Source organism: Brachycentrus maculatus, unplaced genomic scaffold, assembly GCF_059751285.1.
Source record: "Brachycentrus maculatus isolate JH-2025_06_01 unplaced genomic scaffold, ASM5975128v1 h1tg000608l, whole genome shotgun sequence".
Classification (NCBI taxonomy): domain Eukaryota; kingdom Metazoa; phylum Arthropoda; class Insecta; order Trichoptera; family Brachycentridae; genus Brachycentrus; species Brachycentrus maculatus.
Genome location: NW_028281347.1, coordinates 131,405 through 158,742, shown reverse-complemented (window position 1 = coordinate 158,742; position 27,338 = coordinate 131,405). Strand labels below are relative to the sequence as shown.

Here is a 27,338-nt window from a genome sequence, read left to right as displayed (position 1 = left end):
ATGTTATTATATTAAATAAAAAATAAAAAATTCAATGTACAGAATAACTGTGCAAGCGTCTTCTAGAAAATCATAAATTTTAAGTTAGTATAATACAGAAGTATTTGCCAATTAATATAATCTCAGGTGTTTGTACTGATTGTGAGCAAAAAAACAGTTTCTCCTGCTAATGCTGTACGAGTCTATTTTATTTCATATACAATATGTTTTCTAATATGTGACATTGCAGATAAAATCAAATTATTTATCTTTTGTTGATTCACGTTGTAAATACCAGAGTATCTACTTTGTTTGTAAGAAGCCAAAGAATGTTTGTGTAGAGCGTTTGAACTGAACCCTACTGTCTTTTTTTTATCTCATTTTCCATATTACTTTTTTTTTTATGCAACACTGCAGAAAATATATAATTATTTCGCTCTCCATAACTTGTGTTGTATTAGCAGGTATATTTACCCGGAGTCAATGAATGTTAGTTTAAAGCAGTTAAAATGCTCTTTTCTGTTATAATTTATATGTAATTAACTTATCTCTTGTACAAACGCTTAATTTACTTTGTACGAGTATATATGGACATAAAATATGGTAGAGTAGAGCGACTGAACTGCACTGCTTTAGTTTTTTTTTATTTTCCAAACAATATGTCTGTATGTGGATTGGTTTGCAGTAATAAATGACTTAAATAATGCTTCGCCATTCCGGTCTATCATGCGCCACCCTATTCAGCTTCTCATACGTTGAACAGCCCATATCCTCGGACAACTCGCTCGGATATTCGCGGCGTGGGCGTCCTCTGGCGTTGGTTCCCTCTTTTACCAGGTGTAGAAAACCTTCCTGTCGCAACACGTGACCAAAAATCTATATGGCGCGTTTTTCTTTCGTCCATCTTTCTTCGATTCTTCGTAGTACGTCGTCATTCGAGATATGGTCCCTCTCGAGGATATCCCTAGCATTCATCTATAGGTCCACATCTTGAACGCATTCAGCCTATCCTTATCTCTTTCAGATAAGCACCATGTCTCCATACATGTGTTTTGACACGAAGTTTACGTAATTTCAGATCTGTTTTTACAAACATTATTTTAAAATATTTTAATAGTATTTTGAATTTGTCTGAGTCTTCGTTAAAAAATCTACTTAGGAGTCATTTATGTCAAGATTTTTTTATTGATGTGATTTTAAAATTAATAGTGGTATTTACTAAGTAAAACCTTAAATTATAAATGGATAGATTTGACCACAAAGTGACTACCGAATCAATTAATGAAATTCTATATTCTTCGTTAGATATCAATATTTAAATAACTCAAATAAGCGGACAAAACCCAAATTTGTGGACAAAGATTTGGACTCACTCAAAATATTGTGAATTCCATGCTTCACATGTTTATGCATTTGAGTTAGTACCAGGACATTGTTTTAATTTAGATATAACCTTAAACTTTTCATAAAAACAAAAATTGAACCATGGTTCAATTTATGCATTCAATGCGCATGTATTGACTCAAATTTTTACGGCCATGGAGCATTTCGAGAATACCTCTTCCGTTTTAAAATAAGACTTAACTCTACTTGTGAATGTGATGAGACGTCACATCATCACAAGATGTCCGTAACTTAGTGTGGGTATGTCCAATTTTTCAGTTGACAATTGGACGATCTATCAGATTTAGTGGTGTCTTATTTAGAAAATATCGGACGAGACAATAATACAAATAAATCAGCTGTGTGACAGATCGTGATTGATATAAGAAATTTAATTCATTGTGTCTATTGTATCTTTTGTATTGTGTTAGGGATCAAGTTTATTAATTTATTGTGAACCATATACATCCAATATCATTTTTGAGACAAATAAAATGGTATGAATCCTTGTACATGATAGGCAAGGAAAATTTTCTGAAGCAAATAATAAATATTTAAAAAAAAAACCCTACAACGTGTACGAAAACTTTAGAACGTGTAGTAATATAAATATTGGTAATGGTAATTATTTTTCTCTCGGTGTCTGTGGGTTAGAAAATGTTACAGTCGAAGGGTGACCTATTTTCCAGCCCTCGTATTCAATTTATTTTTTTCAATGAGCCCTTTTTATTTTACATTATCAGGCGACTACCAGCTTGAATATTGTATGGGGGTATTAATTTGTATTCATAACTTCGTCTTTCAGTATATGCATACCTACTCGAATCTTCTTACTAAAAGATGTTTGCGTTATAGAAAGATTTATTTTGTCAGACACAGGGCTGTATTCTATTTTTTTTAATTTCTTAAAAAAAAAGAAAACGAAGCATGTTTTGTGAACGGTTCTATTTTTGACTAACTTACTAACCATCACGCCGTTTCCCCGCAGGGGTAGGCAGAGAGAATACAACGCCACACCACTTTGCAAACTTTCTTCGCCTCTTCCATATTCATACATCTTCTCACACATACCTGTCGATTATTTCGACTTCTGACCGGACCCCTTTCAAGTATTTTACATACCTGATCATATCAAGTTTTTCTCGCTCTTCCTATGCCCCTTTTTCCAACTACATTCGCTTCATGAATTTGTTTCACCGTTCTTTTCTCACTCATTCGATCCACATCTTCTCAACACACCTTTCTTAATTCTACCTATAATGCTTATCTCAGCCTTGCATTCTTTTCTTATTTCAAGATTCGAACATCAATCATACATCGTTTTGTCGCACGTTTGTCTGAGCGAACGCATTAAGTCTACTTTCATCCTTCTTTTGCCAACTCCATGCTTCAGTTCAATATATCAGAATTGCAACCAGGACTCCATTGTGTATAATGCCAGCTTAGCTTTCGGTGATTATACTAAGAAGAATCCGATTTGGAAGATCTGGCTTCAATATATTTCATTAATGAAAAAAAAATTGATTTAAAAAAAGAAATATTTTCTTTATTTATTATTTACAAAAATACTTCAATTTAAAACTATTTATGTGAGCCTAAGCGGCTCATTATAAGAAATGGGTATCAAATGTAGGCAGAGCGGGTTCGAACTGAGAAACTCCGACTCAAGACTCTTTCATTAATGTTTAAATAATGTGTAAATTGTAGTAAGTGATATGATGGACTGTCGGCGACCCATTTCAGGCAGAGTGCATTACGCTGTCCTCTAAAGTGATTAGGAATTCCCTGAAGTGGTTGCAAAATATCCGTATGTTAATTATTATCGAGGGAAGGGAGCAGTACCTTCGACAAACCGCAGAGCAATTAAATAATGTCGTATATCGGTATAAGGGCCCAGTATTCGCACAACTTAATTTTTCTCTAATTCCAGGTAACATTTTACTTGATTGATGTTTTTTAAAACACCGTTTTTGCATTGATAAAATATGTTTTTCTTCGAAATAATTATTAGATTTTGAAAATAAAAGATATTGAAAGGTTAGAAGTGAAAAAATGTTATAAAAATATTGTTTCCATCAACATATTTCCTAAAAAAAACTCGAATTCCATTATTTTTTTTAATTGCGCGCTAGGCACGACCGACCTCTTGCGTCGTCGTCCGCGTTCTGAAATTGAATTTTTAGAATCCCCCTTTATACGTTGTCAGTAGAACTTGGGTTTTATTTATTTATTTAAGGTTCATGTACTGAAAATATATAAGTACATTGACGGGTTTATTACTAAAAAGCTATATCTTCCAACCAACCAAAAACAGACTGGTGATATCGGTCAAAACGTTTGATACCTTATATAGCTGTTTGCAATCTGAGATTAGATAGTACTTGAACATAAAAAAAACATTAATTACGATTGATGATAATAAGGAAGGCAATGGAAAAAGGAATTTAGGGATGAAGGTACAAAGAAAAACTTAGGGTTGAGGCTTTTATTACTATCTTTTTTATTCTATCTTTATTAATATCTATCTTTATTAATACATTATTCCATAGGATTTCCGCCCGATTCCGCGTTCAAATTGAGGACGTGTAGGATCTGATAGTTCAGAAATTCCGCATAAGTGGATCTGTGTCACTTAAGCGATCATTAAGACCGTTTCAATTGAACGAGGGTCTCTCGTCAGAAAAGTCGTACCGGCGAGGGGGAAGAATTCAAAGACAAGATCGGCATCCCACAAAAAGGGTCGTTGGAAAATTTGGTTATCGTGAAACTACTTCTACGTTTAAGGCCTTCGTTAAAAAAAGACTACCCTCGGCGGGGGTAGAAGTAAGTACCATATCCCTCGTTTGGTCAAAAGAACTTATATTATTATGCAAAAAGTGTAAAACCTGCTTCCACTATTTATAAAGTCATTTTATAACGAGACTAAATATAAAAGAGCTATTCATAAATGGACAATAGAAGTGGGTAGATCTGAAAAAATATTCTCAATATTATTAATATTTAAAGCATTTAATTTGTATATTATTTCGAGAAATAAAAATACTTTGTGTTTTGATCCACTCACATTTTTAGTAACCAACTAGTTTCGGCAACAAGCTCTTGCCCTCTTCAGGGTTTAATTTAAGACTTGAATAAAACCCTGAAGAGGGCAACAGGTTGTTGCTGAAACTAGTTGGCTAATAAAAATGTGAGTGGATCATAAGACAAAGTATTTTTATTTCTCAAAATAATATATCAATATGATCCACAAAATTAATGCTTTCAATATTCAAATCATTTAATTTGTGGTTAGTCATTTTTACTTTATATGTTTTTTTACAATAATGGTAGTATATTAGTATATTACCATCAAACAAGTGTTTTTTCATATGATTTTATAAATAAGTATTGTGAAATGCGTTCTCGGCACGGGAAAACCCAGTTAGGGCAAATTGTTGTGAATTGTAATTTGAAATTATGTGTATGAAGAAAAATAAATGAAAATATATATGAACGGATCTTCAAGAACCGGTCGTTCGCAATCGAGCCGTGTTTCATTTGAATTATTTTTAGAGATCTGTACTATTTACCGTATTAATTTATCGATGCAGTATTTATTTTTATCTAATAGGTTTATTTTAGACTTAACGACTTTTTATATAAAGCGATGATATTTGTTTACATTTCTTTAATTTATTGATTGCAAGAGAAATATTAATTTCCCTAACGTACCTAGGTACTTGTGTAGGTGTGGACTTATAACGAACGTGTCATGTAATAAATAATGAAGGAAATCGTAGTTTAATGTATTATTACAATCCAAGCAATTCACTGACAGTGAAGAGAAATATGTGGTAAGATTTGTGTTACCATAATATTCGATGAACACTTGCTTTACTACCCAAGCAATTCACTGACAGTGAAGAGAAATATGTGGTAAGATTTGTGTTACCATAATATTCGATGAACACTTGCTTTACTACCCAAGCAATTCACTGACAGTGAAGAGAAATATGTGGTAAGATTTGTGTTACCATAATATTCGATGAACACTTGCTACATATGTTATTCTTGCAGAAAGAACTTTGGCGTGAGAGAAATTTGATGTACGTTCTATTATTTCTGAGTAATTGGAATATCGAATAGACAGGCTGCATTATGATGGAATGTTAAATATGAGAATATCGGGCAATATTGCGGTTCGTATTTTTTATTACCACTGTGTAACTTATGTGTTTATTTGTTTCAGCTCCCTGTGGTTGATCCGTTCCTCGACAAAGTGAGCGTGACCGATCTAGGTAAGGATGATAATTTATTTATGTTACAAGTTGTGAATAATGACATTACTAACTTATGTTACGGTTATATCGCACGTTGTTTATATCTCATTACTGATGCACGATTCAAACATTCATCTGAAATAAAGACCAGATGGAAAACAGTGACACGAGTTTGTAAAGAAACTTTTATCCATTTCGCCAGTAAATTACAAATTAGGTACGACGAAGAGTTAAAATAGGATAATACGATAAAAGATAACGTTAATTAATTGATACGTCCCTTCCATTTATACTAGTTATACCCGTTCAGTGTTTTAAGGAGTGCCTAAATACCTTGTATATCCTGTCAAAAAAGTTAATGTGTGGAAAGTTAAGCTTTGCCACCATAACTCCAAGAAATCTGCTGCCGAATCGCATGGGATGCGTCTGGAGACCTACGCAGACAATGCCCATAGTAAAAGTCTGGTTATCTCGGTTCAGCGGAGGCAATTTCGAATTGAGCAATCAGAAACGAGAAAATCGGCAAAAAGTTAGAGCAATCAGAAACGAGAAAATCGGCAAAAAGTTAGAGTTAGGACACCGAATTGCGACGAATTGGACGAAAGTCAGCAGGATGACGTCGCAACACCTGCGAAATGCTGCTCGCACTAAATAAATCAATTTTGGAATCGAATTTTTACTGACGACGAAAAGTGGATATTTTTCAAGAATCCCAGGCGCATGAAATCGTTGTTTGACCCCGGCGAACCAGCGTCATCGTCCACCAGACCGGATCGCTTCGGAAAAAAAATAATGCTGTGTGTTTGGTTGGATCAGAAGGGTATCGTCTACTACGAGCTGCTAAAACCGCGAGAATCTGTCAACGCTCAACGCTTCCATCAGCAACTGATCAATCTCACGCATGTCAAGATGTCCGACTACCAGCAAATACACGAGCAGCTATTTTTTTCTCCACGACAACGCACCGTCGAATACATTAACTTGGAGGTTCTACCCACCCGCCTTATTCACTAGACTTGGCTCCTTTCAACTCTACTTGTTTTCGTCGGTAAGCCATGCGCTTGCTGAGCAGCACATTGTTTCGTATGAAGACTTCCGAAAATGGCTTGACCTTGAATCAAGGAATATGGGTACAATTTGCAGATAGCGGGGGTCAAAACATCGAATAAACAATTGTTTCCATTTTCATGAAGTATTTTCGTGTTTTTCTTAGCCAATTTTCCAGATTACAGACCGTCCTGAAACGGAGTAAGGGCTTCTCGAAAGTCTTCGTCCGGTTAACTTAAAGAAAGGGACAATACCAAAACACGGCTTAGTTATTACGGCTGCAGCACTAGAAGCACGAATCGCTATTGATCTAATAATAAAATAAAAATAAATAAAAAACTAAATGTAGAATGTTTTTTTGTATATTTTTCATGGGCCATTGAATGAGTGGTCGCGTGTCGCGTAGTCGTGTGTCAGTTGTCGTCGTCCCTTCTGCCCTGGAGCGGCTTTCCTCGTTCGCTACAGGCGCGACATCTCGGGACGTGTCGAGGCGGGTCGGTCGGGAGCGCCCTCCCCGGCGCAGTAAAAATAGCGGAGCGCGGGCTATATCGGTCCGGCCGGGCAGGCGGCCAGTTGGGCCAGCGTGGCGGGCCCGCCGCACCTCGTGTACTACTCGGACCGCACCGCCGGGGGGCCGCAGCCCGAGCTCGACGTGCACCCCATCGACCGCATCAAGGAGTTCGAGGAGGTCAGCGGCGCCTGGAAGCTCTGGCTGGCCGAGCTGCTCGGCAAAGGTGACACGACACACCTCCCGGACGCGATCGCATTAGCGCGCCCTCGTCTCCTGACATTTGTTGACATTCATCATTAACGCCTCGCATATCCTCCCGCTTTTGTGACCAAACAGTTCAGGGGTCGATGCCGGCCTAGTACTCGAATTGTTCGCATCTGCAATGCACTTGCGTTCACTTGATTATTCAAAAATGCATTTTTTCATTTTACTAAAATAATTACATATAATATCGTCAAATGCGCGTCGTGTCAGTATTAATGTTGATCAAAATAGAAATATTATCTTTTGTAGTTTTATAAATTTGTATTTGGTGTTGTTTGAGATTTTTTTGTAAAGTAAATTATTAACTTTCTTACCCATCGTTGTTAAGTGCGATCAGTTCATAATGTTGGGTCATATTCTATGGCAGTGCTTTATTTTTCCTAAATATACATCTTGTGAAGATGTTTCGATGTGACCTTCCCTTTGAAACGTACCATGTGTCGGTCACAGCCGGTGTTAATATTTTCAACAACAAGAATGACCTCTAAATCTGTGGAATCGTCATTTTAATAATAACTTGATGTGATTTTTATATTTGAAACTGACGTTACTTTCAATATATTGTACAAAGTAGAATTAATGGATATTTTTGTATAAATAAATAATATTAAAACGGGTTAGGTATTATTAAAATGCTACGTAGAATGTAATGGGTCATATAAAAAGTCTGTGCAGTTTTTCGGTACACCTTCGAACAAAAATTTTCTTCATTGAAAATCTAATTTAATCAAGTATGTATTAACCACTTTTATTTTTGACCTTTTGCCATTTTTTTGGTAGCTTCATAATTCTATCGGAATAGAACTTCTGTGGTTTATCATCGAAAAACTTGGCCAAATGATTTTCAGCGGCTCTTCGGTCGACCAATTTTTTACCATCAAGAGATTTTTACAGAGACCGAAACAAATAATATACAGACAGTGCAAGATCCGGACTATATGGTGGATGCATCAAAACGTTCCAACCAAGTACCATCAATTAGTTCAGAGTCATCAGAGATGTGTGAGGCCGGGCATATTGTCATGATGGAACACAACTCCCATTCTGTTGGCCAATTCTGGTCGTTCTTTCTGAATTGCTTCATTCAAACGGTCAAGTTGTGCACAGTACAGGACTGCATTTATGGTTTCGTTAGGTTACAACAACTCCTAATGGACAATTCCCTTCCAATCCCACCAAACACTCAACATAACATTGTTTGCCGATAATCCAGGCTTTGAACGAATTCGTTTTAAAATGCCATAACTAGGCGAAAAAATTGTCACAATATTAATTTTTGTATGTGTTTTTGTTTTTAAAATACAGCTTAGTAGACTCAAAAAATCTTTGTTTAATTTAAACATTAATACTATACATAAATTGAAATGGAGTTCTACAAATTTAACGCTAAATCAATGAATAAAAAGACAGTACTAGTGATTACTCGCATAAACGTCGTAAGATTTGTCATAAAATCTTACATATCACACCTTTATGCCATTCGAATACATCTGTAACTAGGGCACTGCACAGATTATGTTGATCGTAAATTACGCAAGGGTGATCAAAGATCAGTCTAGATCTAGACTCCGGGGAAACATAATATTAATTGCAATAATGTAAAACCACTTATTCGCTTAAACATTTTAGAATTATTTTGTAGATCTACATATAAATTTGTCCTTAATAAAAATAATTTAAAGCCGATTTAAGATTCTGTAGTCATTATTTTGATGTGCGGTTATAGTGACATTTAAAAAAATCTTATTTGTCGTGAATTAAAAGCAATAACCACCTCCCATACTCGATCTTTATAAAAACGACAATTGATTAATTTACAGTAGTAAGAAATATTGTAAATATTATGCGTTTGTATATTTAATTTTGTATATTTGCCTCTTTGATTTCTAATTTTGATTGGCGCGTAATATTTTCAATATTTTTCTCTACTGCAATTTTTTTCAACTACTGTTATTTTTTCCCAAATATATATTGGTTTAATACCACCCTCCATACTGGGTCTTAATAAAAACGACAATTGATAAATTTACTTTAAATATTATATTGCCTTTTTGATTTCTAATTTTGATTGGCGCGTAATATTTACATTATTTTTAACTGTAGTAATTTTTTTCAATGACTAATATTTCCCCAAATATATCGGTTTTATATTTTCAGGAAATAGTTAGATATCACATGTAGGAGTCGACTAACACAAATCGCCACAATGTTTGTAGCTTTTTGCAATCAGTGTCTTGATTACGCTTCGCGCGATTATCATTGTGCAACGGTAATAAGAAGTTCCACATGATTTTGGCACTCAATACCTTATTTTATCTAGATGCATTTCACAACGTGTGCTATGACATTTCGCTCACTCCTTTCAACAACGTCATAAATAAAAAATCGATAATTTTAATTTGTGCATGTTTTCGGAATGCCGTGAAAATGTACTATATCCCAGTAAAAGCGGCATATTTCTTACTTAATATTTACCCGCTACAGGGCAGAAAGTGTTGTTATTGCATTTTGAAGAAAAGGTATTGTTCAAATTTTTTTTAAATATACTAAATATATTTCAAATGGAGTAAAACATTCAGGTTTTACCTAAAAAGATCTGTTGCACAGTAAAAAGTTCAATAGGTGTCTTGATATTTACTTTTCATACTTTTCATACATATTTTTAAACATTCAAACCGATCTGCTGAAAATTCAAGTTTTTTGACATATGACGTTGTTGAAAGGAGTGAGCGATTTGCATTCAATAATTATTACAATTATAAACATACCGAATCGTGAATGTGTGGGATTAATTTTATATTCACGAACAAAAATATTTATTAAATTATTTTTTGACAACTCAACATAGATGAAGAAGAATATGGTAGTCTGGGCATTTACGGGGCTTACGGTCGTGATAAGCTGGTTTAAGTGATCACTTTACACACGTGTATATTCACCAATTCTGCCCATGATGCACAACCACGCTACTCAAATTCTCTGAACTTATAAATATATTGTTTGAATTCGAAACATAGTGCTTGAATTCAGTAGAATTTCAGTAGAGACGTCTATGGTGAGATGCAAGAAGCTTTTTAATTATTACTAAGCAGAAACACTTTCATTTGTATGTGAGGGCAGAATGCTGGATTATATTCACATTCTCGAGAAACGCTAGAAATATCCTTTTAATGATGTATGATGCAGTGCCCTATGCACCATTGGGGTGCGGATGAGAGTTTGAGGTAGATACGTAACGGGTTCTATTTCCACATTATTCGATACTATAAAAAGCATCATTTACCTGTGAAAAAAATGTGAATTGGAATCGTTCGACATTCGTCGCCGGTAATTATTTTTAATTTGCAAAATCCCCATTGAGACTATTAAGTCGTAATAAAGTATAATATCGTATGTAAGCTATTCCTATACATTATTGTAAACATAAGTTTTAACGCAGGAAGTTCAGTGATTTAGAGCGTCTTTATACTCGTAGCTTCTCGGACCATCCATTCAAATATCGCTCACTCCTTTCAAGAACGTCATAAATCAATAAACTTGATTTTTCAGGAGAACGTTTTTAACGTTTAAAAATATAACACAATGCGTTAAAAATGAACATCAGGCCAATTATTGAACTTTTTACTGTGCAACATATCATTTTAGGTAAAACCTGAAGGTTTTTTTTCCATTTGAAAAATATTTGGTATATTTAAAAAAAATAAACAATGCCTTTTCTTCAAAACGCAAAAATAACATTTTCTGCCCTGTAGCGGGTAAATATTAAGTAAAAATATGCATCTTTTGCTGGGATATAGTACATTTTCTGGGCATTCCAAAAACATGCACAACTGAAAATGGACAATTTTTGATTTATGACGTTCTTGAAAGGAGTAAGCGATATTTATACCATTTATTATACTTGTGTTTATTGTACATTGTATGCTGTGGGTATTATAAGCTCAACCAAATCCTTGATTGTAAATAGTCAAGTTGTCACAAAAATACGATTAAACGATATTATTTTTATATACGAGTATAATTTGACTTATTAAGAACATTTAATAAAAATAAAAATAAAATATTCATGATGACAATTTTTATATTATTTATTGATTCGGCATCAACTTTGTGGAGTGACATGTTGATTATTAAAAAAATTAAACACTTGTATAACACCACTTAATGAGTTTTATTTCATTACACACGACTAGTTTCGAAAGTGAGTCTAGTTTTGTCCGCCTCCGTAGTGTGATGGTCAGCACGCTCGGCTGCCGCACTGGAGGTCCCGGGTTAGATTCCCGAGAGGGGGTCAACTAAATATTAGTGATTTTTACACTCTAATATTTATTCAATATTACCCTGGACTGGTAACTGGAGCGGAGGGCTGATCACCTTTCCGTCATGTGTTTACGATCAAGAAAACACTGTATTTATGTGATGCAGTGCCCTATGCACCATTGGTGTGCGGATAAGGGTTTGAAGAAGTTTCGAATGTAACAGAAGTAAAAGTAATGTTTTACTTTTCACCTGCAGATGAAAACATCCGTAGTTTTCGTAAGTAGTCGTGTGTAATGAAATAAAACTCAGTAAGTGGTAAGTATTATACAAATGTTGAATTTAAAAAAAAAATAACCATTTTGGACTTTGGAATACTAATTAAAATATTTGTCTCGAATGTTATACATTTTCTTTCTTTAACACGGATAGAACAAAGTTAAAAGGGTGTAAGACCACACGTATCGAGTATTTCACATACTAGTTTAGAACTCATTTTATACTCAAGTGTTACAGCGCACCGCTATTTTGGTTTCCCGAGACGATTTTTTTGGTTGGGTTCGCTCAAATATGATCATGGACATGTTACAAACACACACACAAACATTAACGGCGCGTGTCTTTCGTTTGAGTGTCCAATTTTATTGACTGATGATCGATTCCGCGAAATGGTCCCAAAGCGGTGACGCGACGGGTAGGTGTCACGCCGTATGCCACCGGCTACACATCTGGCTTCTGGCGACGCTTCTCTCGCATCCTTCAACCCAGTGGTTCTCAAACTTATTTCGTCTAACGCTCACTTTGAAAATCAATTCTTTTTCAGCGCCCCTAATTTTTTAAAATTTATTTTACCGCATCTCAAAAACAACAATGACATTCATTACTTAGTAGATGAAATTACTATTCAGCCGCAGCCCCCCTAAACCACATCAACACCCCCCATTTTTTTCTGGGCCCCTTACCGCCCCTCTCTAGGCCTTAAGCGTCCGTAAGAGGGCGTTATCGCCCACTTTGAGAAATACTGATTAAATACCCTTTAAGTGACAGAAGTTCGGAAACTATGTATTAAAAATATATATATAGATATATATATATATATATATATATATATATATATATATATATATATATATATATATATATATATATATATATATATATATATATATACATATACATATATATATATATATATATATATATATATATATATATATATATATATATATATATATATATATATATATATATATATATATATATATTTATATATATATATATTATTCGATTTGTCTGTTTCATTTGGTAAATAAGTTCTGCCGACATCCCAGAGGTGGCAGCGTAAATATCATAAAGGTAATTGTTTCCCAGATACACATATGTGACTCCGTATAGGTATGCTGGGAAACTATTCTCCCAGTACCACTTAAAGGGTTTAAGGTACAGTAAGACATGCCAGTAATAAAGTATGCTTAAGACGATGTTCTCTATGTTCTCTTATGTTCTCTAGCTGTATGTATTTGCCCGAGTTCAGTATGCTCGTTTACATACATTGATACTAGCATGCTCATTAGCGAACCTGTTGAGACGCTCTCAGAGCACGCCTCTCTCACCCGTACTGCTGGTAGCACCTTTTTCGCCCATCCAGCCTCAGACATACGTGCCACATGGGCAGCTCAGTTCCACTTTTGTTCCGCGATTCTTTGAGCCACATCTGTTACCTCGGTCTTTTCCCGTATCCAAACATTCGTTTTTCGGTCCACACACACATACGAGTACCACTAAGTAGAAACTGCTCTTTTCTTAGATGGGAATTGGATTTATTATTTACCTTGCTTATTTTTTACAAGGTTTTAAGTGGAATTTTATTTCTTCTAACTTAAAAAAGATGTTTTATTTTAATCTATGTTGAGAACAGGAGGAATGGGCCAATCGGGAACTTGTCAGCGTTTGGTCGTTCCTAGGAGAAAACCACGTTGCACTCCTCAGGAAAAGCCGGACTGTTGACTGTCGTCAGCAGACCCACAGTTCCACTAGAGGGTTTGGCGTTTTGTATCCTAGCTTGCTTTATGGTATCAATCTCCTTCACTACTCTTTTCATGTCTGATACCAACTCTCGTGACAGTTTATTATGAACTATTACGGATCCGATGTCGGGTATAGCAATTGCTCTAAAGTGGCATGCTTTTGTGTTAATAATCAGCATGTGTATCTAGACCTTTACACTTCATGGTTCCGCAAAGAGAAGAGGCAACACGTCTCGCGAAGACAGGATATTACGAGAGTTTCCAGTTTGACGTTTTCTCGCCTAGGCACGCGCCGGTATGGAGGATGAAATTAAAATTCTGAACATATAACACAGTCCGTAAACTAAGCAGACATGACGGTATTTGATTATTATTAGCATAAGAAAAATGACAAAATCATAGTGAACATTATTATCAACGAACTGACAAAGCTATTATGACTATTTCTGTTTTATAACTGCAAATAATGAATGTTTGGGTTAATCTTAAATATTAGTATTGAGGGTCTTGCTACGCGGTATTTTCATAGAAAAATATTATTTATTTTGCATTAAAATCTTCACTCATGAATGATATTAATTAAAAAATAGATTTCTTTAAAATAAATTTCATATGTTCTACTCATATTGTCTGCCTCTATAGTACAGTGGTTAACGATTTAATAACTGTGCTTGATTTGAGGTCCCGGATTTGATTCTCAGGCGAGTCAACATAAATACCGATTTTGATGGTATAATATTATAAATACTCAATTTTAAAGAGTTCGTGGTTTTATAAAAACTGTAATAATAAAAACTGACTACTTTGCGATGTCCCTTAAAATACGTGTTCGACGTATCGTCCTCACCAAATCTGTCTGTCTCAAACGAACCAAAATATATATCATTGAAAACGAATCATTATAATATTCCATATGTTTGATTATTCCTTTCTATTGTGAACATATATTCTGAGACATACGAGTGCTGGGGACTCGCAATCGATGCCGACGCTCCAACCCTTGTAAAGCCTATTAGAGGTTTACATTCGTCCTTGATGCCCTCTAGCCATTTTTCTTCACACGATTCCTTCTTAAGTAGCTTCTTATATACCGAGTAAGCAGCGAGGCAATGTAAACAATAGAATTTACGATTTGGAAATCGTAAAGAACTTGGAAGTAAAAATATTAAAGCGTTTATTTGAAAAAAAACTCCAATAAAATAATATATAAATTGAATACAACTTTGTTTTAAAATCACTTTTAATATTTTATTATAACTTAATTATGATGTCTACCGGTTTCAAAGCTAACCGCTACTTTTTCAAGACTGATTAACTGATTAATACTAGTATTAATCAGTCTATATAAAAAAGCAGTTAGCTTTGAAACCGGTATACATTATAATTAAGTTGTAATAAAATATTTATTGTGATTTTAAAACATATTTATATTTAAATTATGAAATGGAAAAGCACTAAATTCTTGCTTCACATAAATTACATAAAATAATATATCTTAGCTCGTTAAGCCCTGTTCTTTATAGGATTCTTTGATAACTGGCATAACAGTGTTGTTTTTTGTTTTTGTTTGGAGTTTTCCTATTGATGCCGATTTTAACAGGATTTGTGAATATTATACGAAACACATAATACGATATATTATATGTAAGAAAACAAGGAGTGAAGAATAATATATGGCGAAAGAGAAAATTTCAACACGAGCACAAAACATGAAAAATATAAAATATAATAACTCTTATGTTTTCTATTCTTTCGATCCATAAAACATTGTTATCGAAACAAGCAAAAAATATGACCTAAAAAAACCTTTTTTATTTTAAATTTCGCTCGGTAAATACCACTAATTCTTACACTATTTATTACAATGTATTGTGACCGGTGTTTCGATCCATTCCGCATCATCTCGAACACCGCAATGATGCAGAATGCATTGAAACACGTGTCACAATAGATTTTAAGAAATAGTGACATTTACCAAGTTAAATTTAAATGAAAAATAGATACATATTAACTACAAATTCAATCAATCATTAAAACTTATTTGTCTTATTTGTAAGTTTTTGTTCCGATGTCACTTATCCTATAAAGAATTGATCCGATGGCTTTTACAATCAAACATTTTTTAGGTAACTACAGGAGTGCTTATTGAATAATCGCTAATTGAGTTGGCTGCATCTCTTTGAATGGAGTAGACTTTAGTCGCTTTTGACTCTTATTTTTTGCATGTTTTTTTGTTGCTGGAACATATACCTTTATATATCTACCCTGCTCATTACAAAGAAGATAACTAACATTTAAAAATAAGTTTTTACTATTTGATTCTGTTGAGTTTTTATATACGATGGTTAAGATTTTTTATCTGTTGTATACTTTGATACATTATGGAGAAGTCATGTGTATTTTTTTTGTAAAAATAACAATTATTATCGTTATAAAGATGGAGATATTGAAATATGATAAAAGTTTTTAAAAAAATACTCGTATTATAGTATTGTAAAATGATTACATACTCCCGTGAAATAATTGGTGACCTTACTACTACTGTCACGATATTTCTCTGCAGGGGTAGGCAGAAAAGATGGAACGCCATACTCGTCTGTACTGACATACTTACACTCCTTGTTTTCTCTACATCCATGCATGTGATCATACATGCTCTCCGATTCGTAGACATTCGAAATGACCAGTTTTTTAGGTTCTGGTTGATTTTGTCGTGTCAAGTCTCTTTTGGCCATCTTCGTTCTGTTCCCTCATTCACATTTGTCAAATATATATATACTTATACTCTCTTAGTCATTCTCTCGCCGTCCATTTGCCGCACATGTCCAAATCACCTCTAAGAACCTTGACTTTATTGAGGCGATAAACTCGACAACCCAAACTATTACGACGAGCTCCAAAGGCGTTGACATTAGTCGAATAGTTAAAGGAAACTGCTTTTACCTCGTAGGATGTTAATGCGATAAAATTTAAATGTACAATTCTGTTAAGGAAAACAGATTGATCTTGATATTCCGAATTATATTATGAAATACACATCCACCTTCGTAGTTTAGTGGTTAGCGCGTTTTAAATATCAAATTCCCGGCATGGTCATCATTCATATGAGGGGATGTTTATATTGCATAATTTTTTAATTATCCTGGACTGCCTCCTGAAGTGATTTATTGTTCGTATCGCAATTCTGTATCGAGTGTACACGAATGATTCCTCTTTTTTAATATCTATTGCTAATCTTGCTACGTGTATTTGTTATATCGGGCAGCACTTTTATTTGACGGGTGAAGCAGTAAGCTTTGATTTAGTCTATAGCGTTTCAAAACATCAACAAGTATTTCTTTTACCCAGTTGAAAAGGTGATTTTTTCCAACGAAACATCGTTTGCGGGAAGTTTTATTGCATTATTTTTCGCATGAAAAAGTGCCGCGGTAACGTATCGTTTGCTTGCAGAAATTAACGGTTTCGACGATCACAAAATACCGATTTTGGACACAGAACAGGAAAACAACCAAAAAATTTAAATTGCGGAACTGGAAACAGTACTAGATGAAGACTCATCCCAGACACGATTGGCTGTTGCATTGAACGTAAATCGACGTTAAATTTCGGAACGTTTACAGTATATGGGGATGACGCAGAAACAAACACATTGCGTGCCACTTGCATTAAAGGAAAGAGATATCGCACAATTAGAAAAACCTTCTGCGATATGTTGTTTGAAAGACAATAAAATATAGGATATTTTGGATCGGATTGTTGGTGGTGATGAAATATGGATATATTACGAGAATCTCCAAAATGCAAAAATTTTGGCTACCAATTCAGACTACCATTTCCTCTGATTCACGCAATCCTTTCTGAAACAAGGTGCACTTCTTTCGGGATTATCGAGATTTGGCTCAATAATTGGATCGCCTCTAAAAAACCAAACTATTACAGAGAAGAAATCCGTAAAATGCTTGAAAGACAGGCGACGGGTGTAGCTTCAAATCGAGCATACTTTGAATAAATTGAAGGACAGGGAAGAAAATGAATCCGATCAGTACCAGTAAAAAAACTCGTTTTATTTCCGTAATTCATTTATTTTTGCCGGTAAAAACTTGGTACGATCAATTATGTCAAAAATTGAAAGCGGTCAGGTCAGGAGCCCGAATAATCGGCGGGTATGTATGAGGAGATGCACGAATGTGTAAGAGGCGAAGAATTTTTTAAGGACAAATTGGTGCGGCGTTCTATTCTCTCTGCCTACTGAAGCGGCGCGGTGGTTAGTTTGTTAGAATATGTACTATGATTTAACAACATTTTTTTTTTTCAGAACAAGATGAAAGTCAAATATTTGTCAAGTTTTTCAAATTCCACAAATGTTACGACTTGATCCCCACATCCGCTAAGCTGGTTGTATTTGATACTCAACTCTTGGTGAAGAAAGCCTTCTTCGCCTTGGTGTACAATGGTAATTATATATTTTTATTTATTTATTTATGAGTGCAAACCTGCATAATACAGTTGACTTTTAATTCAATTACCTTGTTTCTTGGCTTCTCTTGTTTACGTTTTCCCGCTTTTTACAACAAAAAATCTAATTTATATTTTATCACGAAACAATTCCCACAATTTGCGTCATTAAATTTTTTAATTACCCCGATTTTGCGCATAAGTAATTTTGTCAACGTAAATATTTATACCTGTATTTCATACAAACAATTTTTGACTCGCATACTTAGAAGCATGCCGTATTTTACGGTGTTTATTACACGTATTACAATAGATTTTAAGAAATATTGGCATTTACCAAGTAAAACTTAAATAAAAAATAAGTTTTTTAAAATTCCGCGGTAGGGAGAAAATCTCGAGTGTTATAATTATCTATTAATTATTATATTACGTGAAGATAATTATCGAACAAAGAAATTTAATAAAAACTGTTGCTTTATGTATTAATTTTAAATCAAACACAGATTTTTTGAGTCTACTAAGTTGTATTTTATAAACAAAAACACATAAAAAATTATATTGTGACAATTGTTTCGCCTTGTTAGGGCATTATCAAACGAAAAGACATTCGTTTGATAATGCCCTAACAAGGCGAAACAATTGTCACAATATAATTTTTTATGTGTTTTTGTTTATAAAATACAACTTAGTAGACTCAAAAAAAAAAAAAATCTGTGTTTGATTTAAAATTAATACATATATTAAAATGGAGTTCTACAAATTAAACGCCAAGTCAATAAATAAAAACTGTTGCATTAAAAATAGCTCAATGTCTTGTATTTGACCTTAAATAAATATGGAATGTTTTTTTTATATTCCAACATACGGTATTTTATATACCATCAAAAACTGATGTATTCAATTAATTTTAATAACCTTAGTTTTACATTTTTTTACATGGGGAAGTCCCTATCAATTAAAACCCATATCTTTATAAATTATTGAAATTTGTATGAATTTTTTTTTAATATCTGTTGATTTATTTGTAGGGGTCCGAGCTGCTCCCTTGTGGGATTCCGAGAGTCAGCAGTTTGTAGGAATGTTGACCATTACCGATTTCATCAAGATTCTGCAGATGTATTACAAGAGTCCAAATGTCACAATGGAGGAACTCGAAGAACACAAGTTGGAAACATGGAGAAGTGAGAATGAAATTCACGTATTTCTCGGAGAATTGTTTATATATCGCTCACTCCTTTCAAGAACGTCATAAATCAAAAATCGTCAATTTTCAGTTGTGCATGTTTTCGGAATGCTTATAAAATGTACTATATCCCAGCAAAAGCGGCATATTTTAAACTTAATATTTACCCGCTACAAGGCAGAAAGTGTTGTTTTTGCATTGTGAAGGAAAGGTATTGTTTGATTATTTGTTGAAATATACTCAATATTTTTCAAATGGAGAAAAAACCTTCAGGTTTTGCCTAAAAAGATCTGTTGCACAGTAAAAAATTCAATAAGTGGCTTGATATTTATTTTAAATACATTTCATTATATTTTTAAACTTTAAAAACGTTCTCCTGAAAAATCAAGTTTTTTGATTTATGACGTTCTTGAAAGGAGTGAGCGATATGCGGCTGACCTCCTCAATATGAGTTGTGCATTCCAATCCTCCTTCTTAATATCTTGCTCTTTAAATCACTTGGCATCTCAATACTAGCGTCACTTGCCGCTACATACAAATTATTAGGTTTTGTGTTAATTTACATGAATGAAATCCGACATCACTGTCGGACTAGTACCAGTACTATACAAAATACATTTTCCAGCCAGCCTAATTACGATATTGGTGTTTATTTATGTTGATTTATATCACTTGAAAACTCTGATTCACAATTGGTGAGATATAAGTACTATTCCAGAACTAGCTCCAGCTCTTTGAATGCTAGGCAACAGTCAAAATATTATATCAATATTAAAATAACCCTGATTATTAAAATCAATATATATATATATATATATATATATATATATATATATATATATATATATATATATATATATATATATATATATATATTTATATATATATATTTATATATATATATATAAATATATTTATATATATATATATATATATATATATATATATATATATATATATATTTATATATATATATATAAATATATTATATATATATATATATATATATATATATATATATATATATATATATATATATATATATATATATATATATATATATATATATATATATATATATATATATATATATATATATATATATATATATATATATTAGTAATAAAACCATGATTTTCAAAAATTACAATAAAAAAATGAAGTCACTTTTAATAATCACGTGACACTATGAGACCTTTATATGATGATGAATATCTAAGTTTTGGGAACATTAATTGTTTAAACATAAAATCTGTGTGTTGTAAAAACGTGTACTGAAAATAGGATGTCATGCAGAAAAAATGTTGCGAGAAAAATTATTATTTTGAAAAAACAGTTTTATTCACATAATTGGTAGGCCAATAAAACATAAATACTTAAAAGCAGTATAAACTCCAACCTTTTGTCACCGCCTGAAATCTTTCAAAAGAATCATAAAATTAGGTGGTACCCAGTTCAAATTCTTCCCTTCCTGTTTTGAATGGATGGGATGGCAATATGCGCAATGTGCAATGACGCATGTTTAGACTTTTGCCTTTTATATGCAAGAAATACGTTTGTTATTATTTCAAATCGTTTGTAAGAGACTTAAATAGATATTTTTTTGAAACATAATATTTGTTCCTGACCAGAGCCGGAGTGCCACTCCGCTCAAAAAAAAAGAGCTAGAGCATCGCTTCGGTACGCTCTGGCTTGACTACACTACTGCCCACTAATATATATTTTTGTGCATTCCAGAAGTCCTGAAGAAAAGCATTATCCCGCTGGTCTCCATTACTCCAAATTCTTCTCTATACTTAGCTATAAATATGCTTATCACAAACTGCATCCATCGTTTACCTGTCATTGATCCGACTACAGGAAATGTTCTGTACATTCTTACCCATAAGCGTATTCTAAGATTTCTCTTTTTATATGTAAGTATAACTGAGTAATAATCCGAGTTACTACTCCGATCATAATTGTCATAAATTAACCAATAACATGTTTATTTATCTATTCAATTCATTTTATGGTATTCTGAAAAATAAAATGGAATTATTTTGTGCATTTTGATGGGATCCTAAAAAGTGTGAAAAGCAGGATGTCTTGGGATGGCCGGTCAAAAGGCGAGATTGACAGTCGCATACACCAGGCAAGACTTGCGTTTAACACAAAATCAATAATCTTTCAATAAAATAACATAGATCTTCTTGTAAAAACGTATGTATGGAGTGTGTTACTGTATGGCTGCGAGACATGGTACTTATCTAAAAGTGATAAGAGAAGGCTGAATGCGTTCGAGATGTGGACCTTTAGAAGAATGCTAGGGAATCCTGGAGAGACCACATCTTAAACGACGAGATACTACAAAAAATCGCAGAAAGAAGGCTATAGCGCGACTACCTCGAAAATATATGTCATATAGATCGGTTACTTGTTGAGACAGAAGGGTTTCCTGCACCTGATAATAGAGGGAACAAACTACAGGACACCCACACTGCCAATATCTTTGTGACTTATACGAGGACAATGGGCTGTTTGACGTTTGAGGAGCTGAAGAGGGTTTCGTAAAATAGGTCAAAGTGGCGAAGGAGGTGTAATTTTTTGCTGCAGATCAGTCCACAGGATTGAAACAAATGAAGAAATATGGGGTCTATAATTTTTTTTGAGATATTCCCTGATAGTTATTTTATCTAATCATAATTGCGAGTTGGAAAAGCTTTGCTCCAGCATAACACTGTATAACACTCGGAACACAATATAATTTATTTTAAATTAAAATTTTACTTGAGGAATACCACTTTCTTAAAATCTATCAATGAAACAATATAATTTGTCTAAAATTATTAGTAAATACTCGTATGAAGTCTCATTAGCAATAATCCCATTCTTGCGATATTTGGCTTTGTGTAGAATCTTTATAGTATCCTTCATGTATAACATTTCATAATTTTTTGAGAAAGCTGTCGTAACTAGAATTTACTTTTTAGATTAAAGATCTACCAAAGCCTGGTTACATGAGCCATAAACTACGTGATTTGAATATTGGAACTCTGGAAAATATTGAAACTGCCAATGAACAAACCTCCATCATCGATGCTCTCAAAAAGTTTGTTACTCGCCGTGTGTCTGCCTTGCCACTGGTTGATGCTGATGGAAAACTTATAGATATTTATGCCAAATTTGATGTTATAGTAAGTATTTACACCAATTGTTGGATATTATGTATTACTCATGGAATTATCAAATTCATTACGTTTTCATTTCCATTTCTGTGTAGTTAAAAGTACTATACATAGTTGCTCATAGAATGCTCTTCCACCAGTGGTTAGAAATAGAGACAGGTAGTGCGATGATTTTAGAAAAAAACTAAAAACATATTTGGTTTCAAAATCATTTCCACCATCTTCTTTTCCCCAATTCATTCACAGTGAAGCGCCCTTGAGGTAGTATTTTACAAAAATGGCGCTATAAAAATTATCCAAATATATTTTTATTTATTGTAGTAACCTCATAATAGAGGTAATATTATCTCATATAAGTATTTTAAGTATTTTCATTTATGTAATCTAGGATCTTTATTTCCCTTGAAGAATATTAATGGTTCATTACTATATTAACCAAGTTCTTCTTTCAACCCTTATCAGCACCCGATGGGACATGACTACTGCATCATATCAATGCAGTGTTACTTTCATTGTTAATAGCGTAAATGCAAGTTGATCAGCTCTGCACTTTTTGTACCAGTACATATTTAAAAAATCTTTTAGTGAAAATCAACCATATTTAGTTTTACGGATTAGTCAGAATTCAGATTTTAACATCAGAATGTATATGTAAATCCATATAAAAACCGCCCAAAATCAGAAACATATTTTGAAAATATGGATTTTTATTGTGTGGTATTTGCTTAAAAATGAAAAAAGTTCAATAAAGACTGTGGTATTACATACAATCAGGGCTTTTTAAAACAAAAATTATTGCGGAACTCATTTCAAAAAGTAAATTCAAAAAGCATTTAAATATTCATTACAATACCATATTTTATCATTTTGATGAATTATATAAATAAAGATTATAATTATGTAAGCGCAAACATTGTTTCGTTTAATTGATTTTGGAAATAAAAAAATTCCATGAAAAAAGGTGCCGTAACGCTGTTCCACCGCGTTACATGGAAAAAAATCCCTGTACACAATTATGTTTTTTTCGTAATATTTTACAATCCACGATGGTATAATTTATCCGCTTAAATTTTACAGAATCTTGCAGCCGAAAAAACTTACAATGATTTAGATGTCACACTGAAGCAAGCCAATTCTCATAGAAATGAGTGGTTTGAAGGTGTGCAGAAGTGCACATTGGATGAGACTTTGTATGAAATAATGGAGAAAATCGTCCGCGCTGAGGTATGTAATACTTTCGTAAATAGTTTGAAATAAAAATGCCCCGGACGGGGATCCGTACAGAAGTTATGGATTTTACTTCTTAGTGTAGATACTTAAATATTACTTTTGACCTTTGACTAATGTTGCTAATGACTTTTATTTTATTACTTCCAATGGAATTTTGGAACCGTCTATGAATCTGACAAAAAGTTATGAGTTTATGAGTTTTTTGTTGCGAATATTAGTTTTTTTAAGGAATAGAAGCACAATTAAAATTATCTGCACTGCGAAGTTAAAACTGTAACTTTGTATGGAAATCCGGCTTTGATAATATAATAATGCACAGGTAAGTATGGATATAAATTATCACTGAAAATCTACTAATGTTGAATGAAGGTAGTACGTTTGATTTGGATTTCTTGACTCATGGGTCCTCATCACTAGTAATTAACTAGAGAATATTTTTGACTAGATGAGGATGAGGACCAGCCTAATGTCTTTTTCATGTAGAGTTTTTATTATTGGGCCAAATATTAGCAGAATTTGTGAATTAGATATTAGCCGGGTAAAGCCGATTCTTTGGTGCATTTCTATCTAAAATAAAAACTGGCTTTTGAAATATTTATAAATTTAAAAAAAAAAGTTAATTATATGATAATTATTATTAATTGCTAATATTTTCATATGCATACTTGCGCAAATTTTTACTTACTAGTATTTTTTTTAATCAGTTTACCCCGAGTGAATAAAATGAATGTGAAATAAAATGTCAATTAATTTTTTTAAGGATATAGAGATGAATAAATGTGTTTCAGGTTCACAGGCTCGTTGTTGTGGATGATCAAGATAAGGTTATAGGGATCATATCATTATCAGATCTGCTGCAGTACGTAGTTCTCCGACCGCAAGGTGAGGGGAAGCAGTCACTGCGAGCTCCTCCCGAGACTCTGGATGAGGCAGAAGAGGCCTCCCTTCCACAGTCGGGTGCTGGCGAGCCACCCGGCGCTGTCGAGCCACCCGGCGCTGGCGAGCCGCCCGCTGCTGGCGAGCCACCCGCTGCTGACGAGCCACCCGGCGCTAGCGAGCTACCCGATGCTGGCGAGCCACCCGGCTCTGGAGAGCCACTAGGCGCTGATGAACAATCCAAACTGATCCTAGAGGAAGCTGCAGAGGAACCCCTCGATTCCCTTTAAATTGGCTTTAATCTTCGCAACGAATATACGGCTTGTGTGCAATGTTGGTGATATGTCCAAAGTTATGTCGTTAATTATCTTCGGTTTGGTACATTCATTTTAGGTTTAACTGTAGGATCTAAAAACAAAATACAGTATATATTTTATTATTCACTGACATTGAGAACATCTTGGCATGTTGAAGTATTTAAAGATTTCCATAATAGTAGCGTAACTTTTTAATGTGGCCCACCCTGTTCACGGGGAGATATAAGTGAATTTTATAAATGTGACTATGAAAATTTAAAAAAAATTATAGTGTTCGGGTATATGTTACGCTAAATTATTGAACTGTAAAAATTAATTTAAATTATTGAACTGTAAAAATCATTGTGAAGTCATTGCCTCACTGCCTTAACTGAAGCTGTTGCATAATACGTAATGATCAAAAACAGTTAAATTGTTATATTAGCTTTTAATTCATAATTTTACATGTCGACTCTTCTTATGGATACTTGTGTAAGCCACGTAATGCAATTTTATCAGAGGATTTTAACACATTTCATCCGGTACATTTGTATTGACATAAATATTCAGTTTTGCATCCATGAAAATATGCAATTAAGTGCAATTTTTTTGCTACTTGGAACTAAAATATAATGAAATAAATAAGCTCTAAATTGTAAATTTGTGGGTTACCATAGTACGAGTATATGGGTTACAAAAATAAGAGAGATCGATTCAAACTCATTTTTATTATGACTATCTCGCTTTTTCTATTTGCCTAATATTTTTCCATGATGAATGGTATAATCGTGATACTTAAAATGATATTGTTATTGCTGTTTACAAACATTGAAACTAAGGCATTTTCTTTTACAGTGAAACGTATTTATATAAAATAAAACTATGTATGTATTTTTTTTTTTAATACGTAATATCTTATGGATATGTTTATACCAATAGCGTGCACTAAAGTGCAGGTAAAAGCGACATAAATTAATTGTGTATAATTCTGTATAAATTTATCGTTCTATTTAAATATGTCTTATTTTGTGTTCATAAAAAAATAAGCTTAATCAATGTGAGATTTTAGAAAAAATGTACTAGTGAAGATTTCTGACAATATCAATTTTACGTAACATAAGCGATACAATAGTCGTAAAATGTATTGATTGCTCTGTTAGTGTGGCGTGTGTCAAATCCAAAGCTTCTTGTTTTTCTTTTGCGAAGATTCATTTAAATCGTTTTGCGACTGTCTCCAATAAGCATTTTTGTACCAACAAGTGTTTTTGAAACTGATCAATATACCTCAGTAATTTTGTATGCCTGCAGGGCAAATGAATGCGGCTGATGCTACTGCTCCCGGAATGGTAACTGCGACCCTCGCAATAATGAGGTTGTCTATATTATCAAGGACATTGGCAGCTCCGAGGAAGTTAATGACTTTGTCACAATACCCTCGGCTTGTCCATTTCAAAAATGCCTCATGCTAAGCAGCTGACGGTGACCTGGACCAGCTGATGAATTCCTGAATTTTCCGAGAAATTTCAAGAAGGCGAATTTGATATCATAAAGAGTTGTGATAATTCCAAGTATGGCGTAATTATTTGATCGAATTTTGCAAACTGTTAAAATGGACTGGACTCATAATCAAGCAACCGCAGGAAAGCTTTCTTGATTTACGGTTTAGAAGAGATTTTTAATAAACTTCGAAATAAAACAAGTACATAATATATAAATTATATATGCAGAATTGTCAGTTTATCAGAGGATCTGATGTTGCGAAATACAACTGCAGATGATAATTTATATGTATTTTCATTCAGAGATGGCCCTTCTATATCCATAAACTACATACTCGTGGATTATTTGAGATGCTGTTTGATTCAAAAGTTTTATTAAGCAGCAATCATTTTCATAATAACAGCCGAGAAGAAAATTACACCATTGAACATATATTTAGGTATTGAAAATATAATAATCATACATATTTTTCAATATATAAAACTAATTTTTTTATTATTTGTAAATAATTATCATCAAAATGAAAATTTAAATAAAAAGTTGTCAAAAATGAAGATACAATAAATAAATTGGTGATGTCTAATTATCTTACATAAAATATTTTAGTCACAATAACCAAACAGATTACAGTAATTTAACAAAAAGATTTCAATCTTCAATGTGGACTGTGTAGTGAGCGGCCTTGTCTTTAAAAAATTGTTTCCATGCATAATGTTGCATGTTATTGGTATATACATAAAACATATTTATGAAAATATTTTTCATTACATGTTGTAATAAAAATTTAATAAATGAAAGAAAAAAAAACATTTTATAAATTAAACAATAGAATAAAAAAATTGAATATTTACGATGTGTATAAAGTTTATTAGATAATGCAATACAAGAAACAAAACCAATATAT

The 27,338-nt window shown here is 33.2% G+C and overlaps 1 protein-coding gene across 10 annotated transcripts in view; it reads left to right on the top strand.

The window, feature by feature from the left end:
* LOC148301102 (uncharacterized) overlaps positions 1-26,973 on the top strand; it is a 154,132-nt gene extending 127,159 nt beyond the window's left edge. For 9 of the 10 annotated variants that reach the window (XM_088273821.1, XM_088273822.1, XM_088273818.1 and 6 more), the window contains 7 exons: positions 5,591-5,639; positions 18,043-18,180; positions 19,211-19,363; positions 21,103-21,281; positions 22,338-22,541; positions 23,610-23,756; positions 24,551-25,562. In XM_088273821.1, coding sequence (XP_088129947.1) covers positions 5,591-5,639; positions 18,043-18,180; positions 19,211-19,363; positions 21,103-21,281; positions 22,338-22,541; positions 23,610-23,756; positions 24,551-24,928 — 1,248 coding nt within the window. In that variant the 3' untranslated portion in view covers positions 24,929-25,562. Of the gene's footprint in view, positions 1-5,590; positions 5,640-18,042; positions 18,181-19,210; positions 19,364-21,102; positions 21,282-22,337; positions 22,542-23,609; positions 23,757-24,550 lie in introns of all 10 variants that reach the window. The other variant, XM_088273827.1, reaches the window with a different exon arrangement.
* Positions 26,974-27,338: the final 365 nt, after the last annotated feature.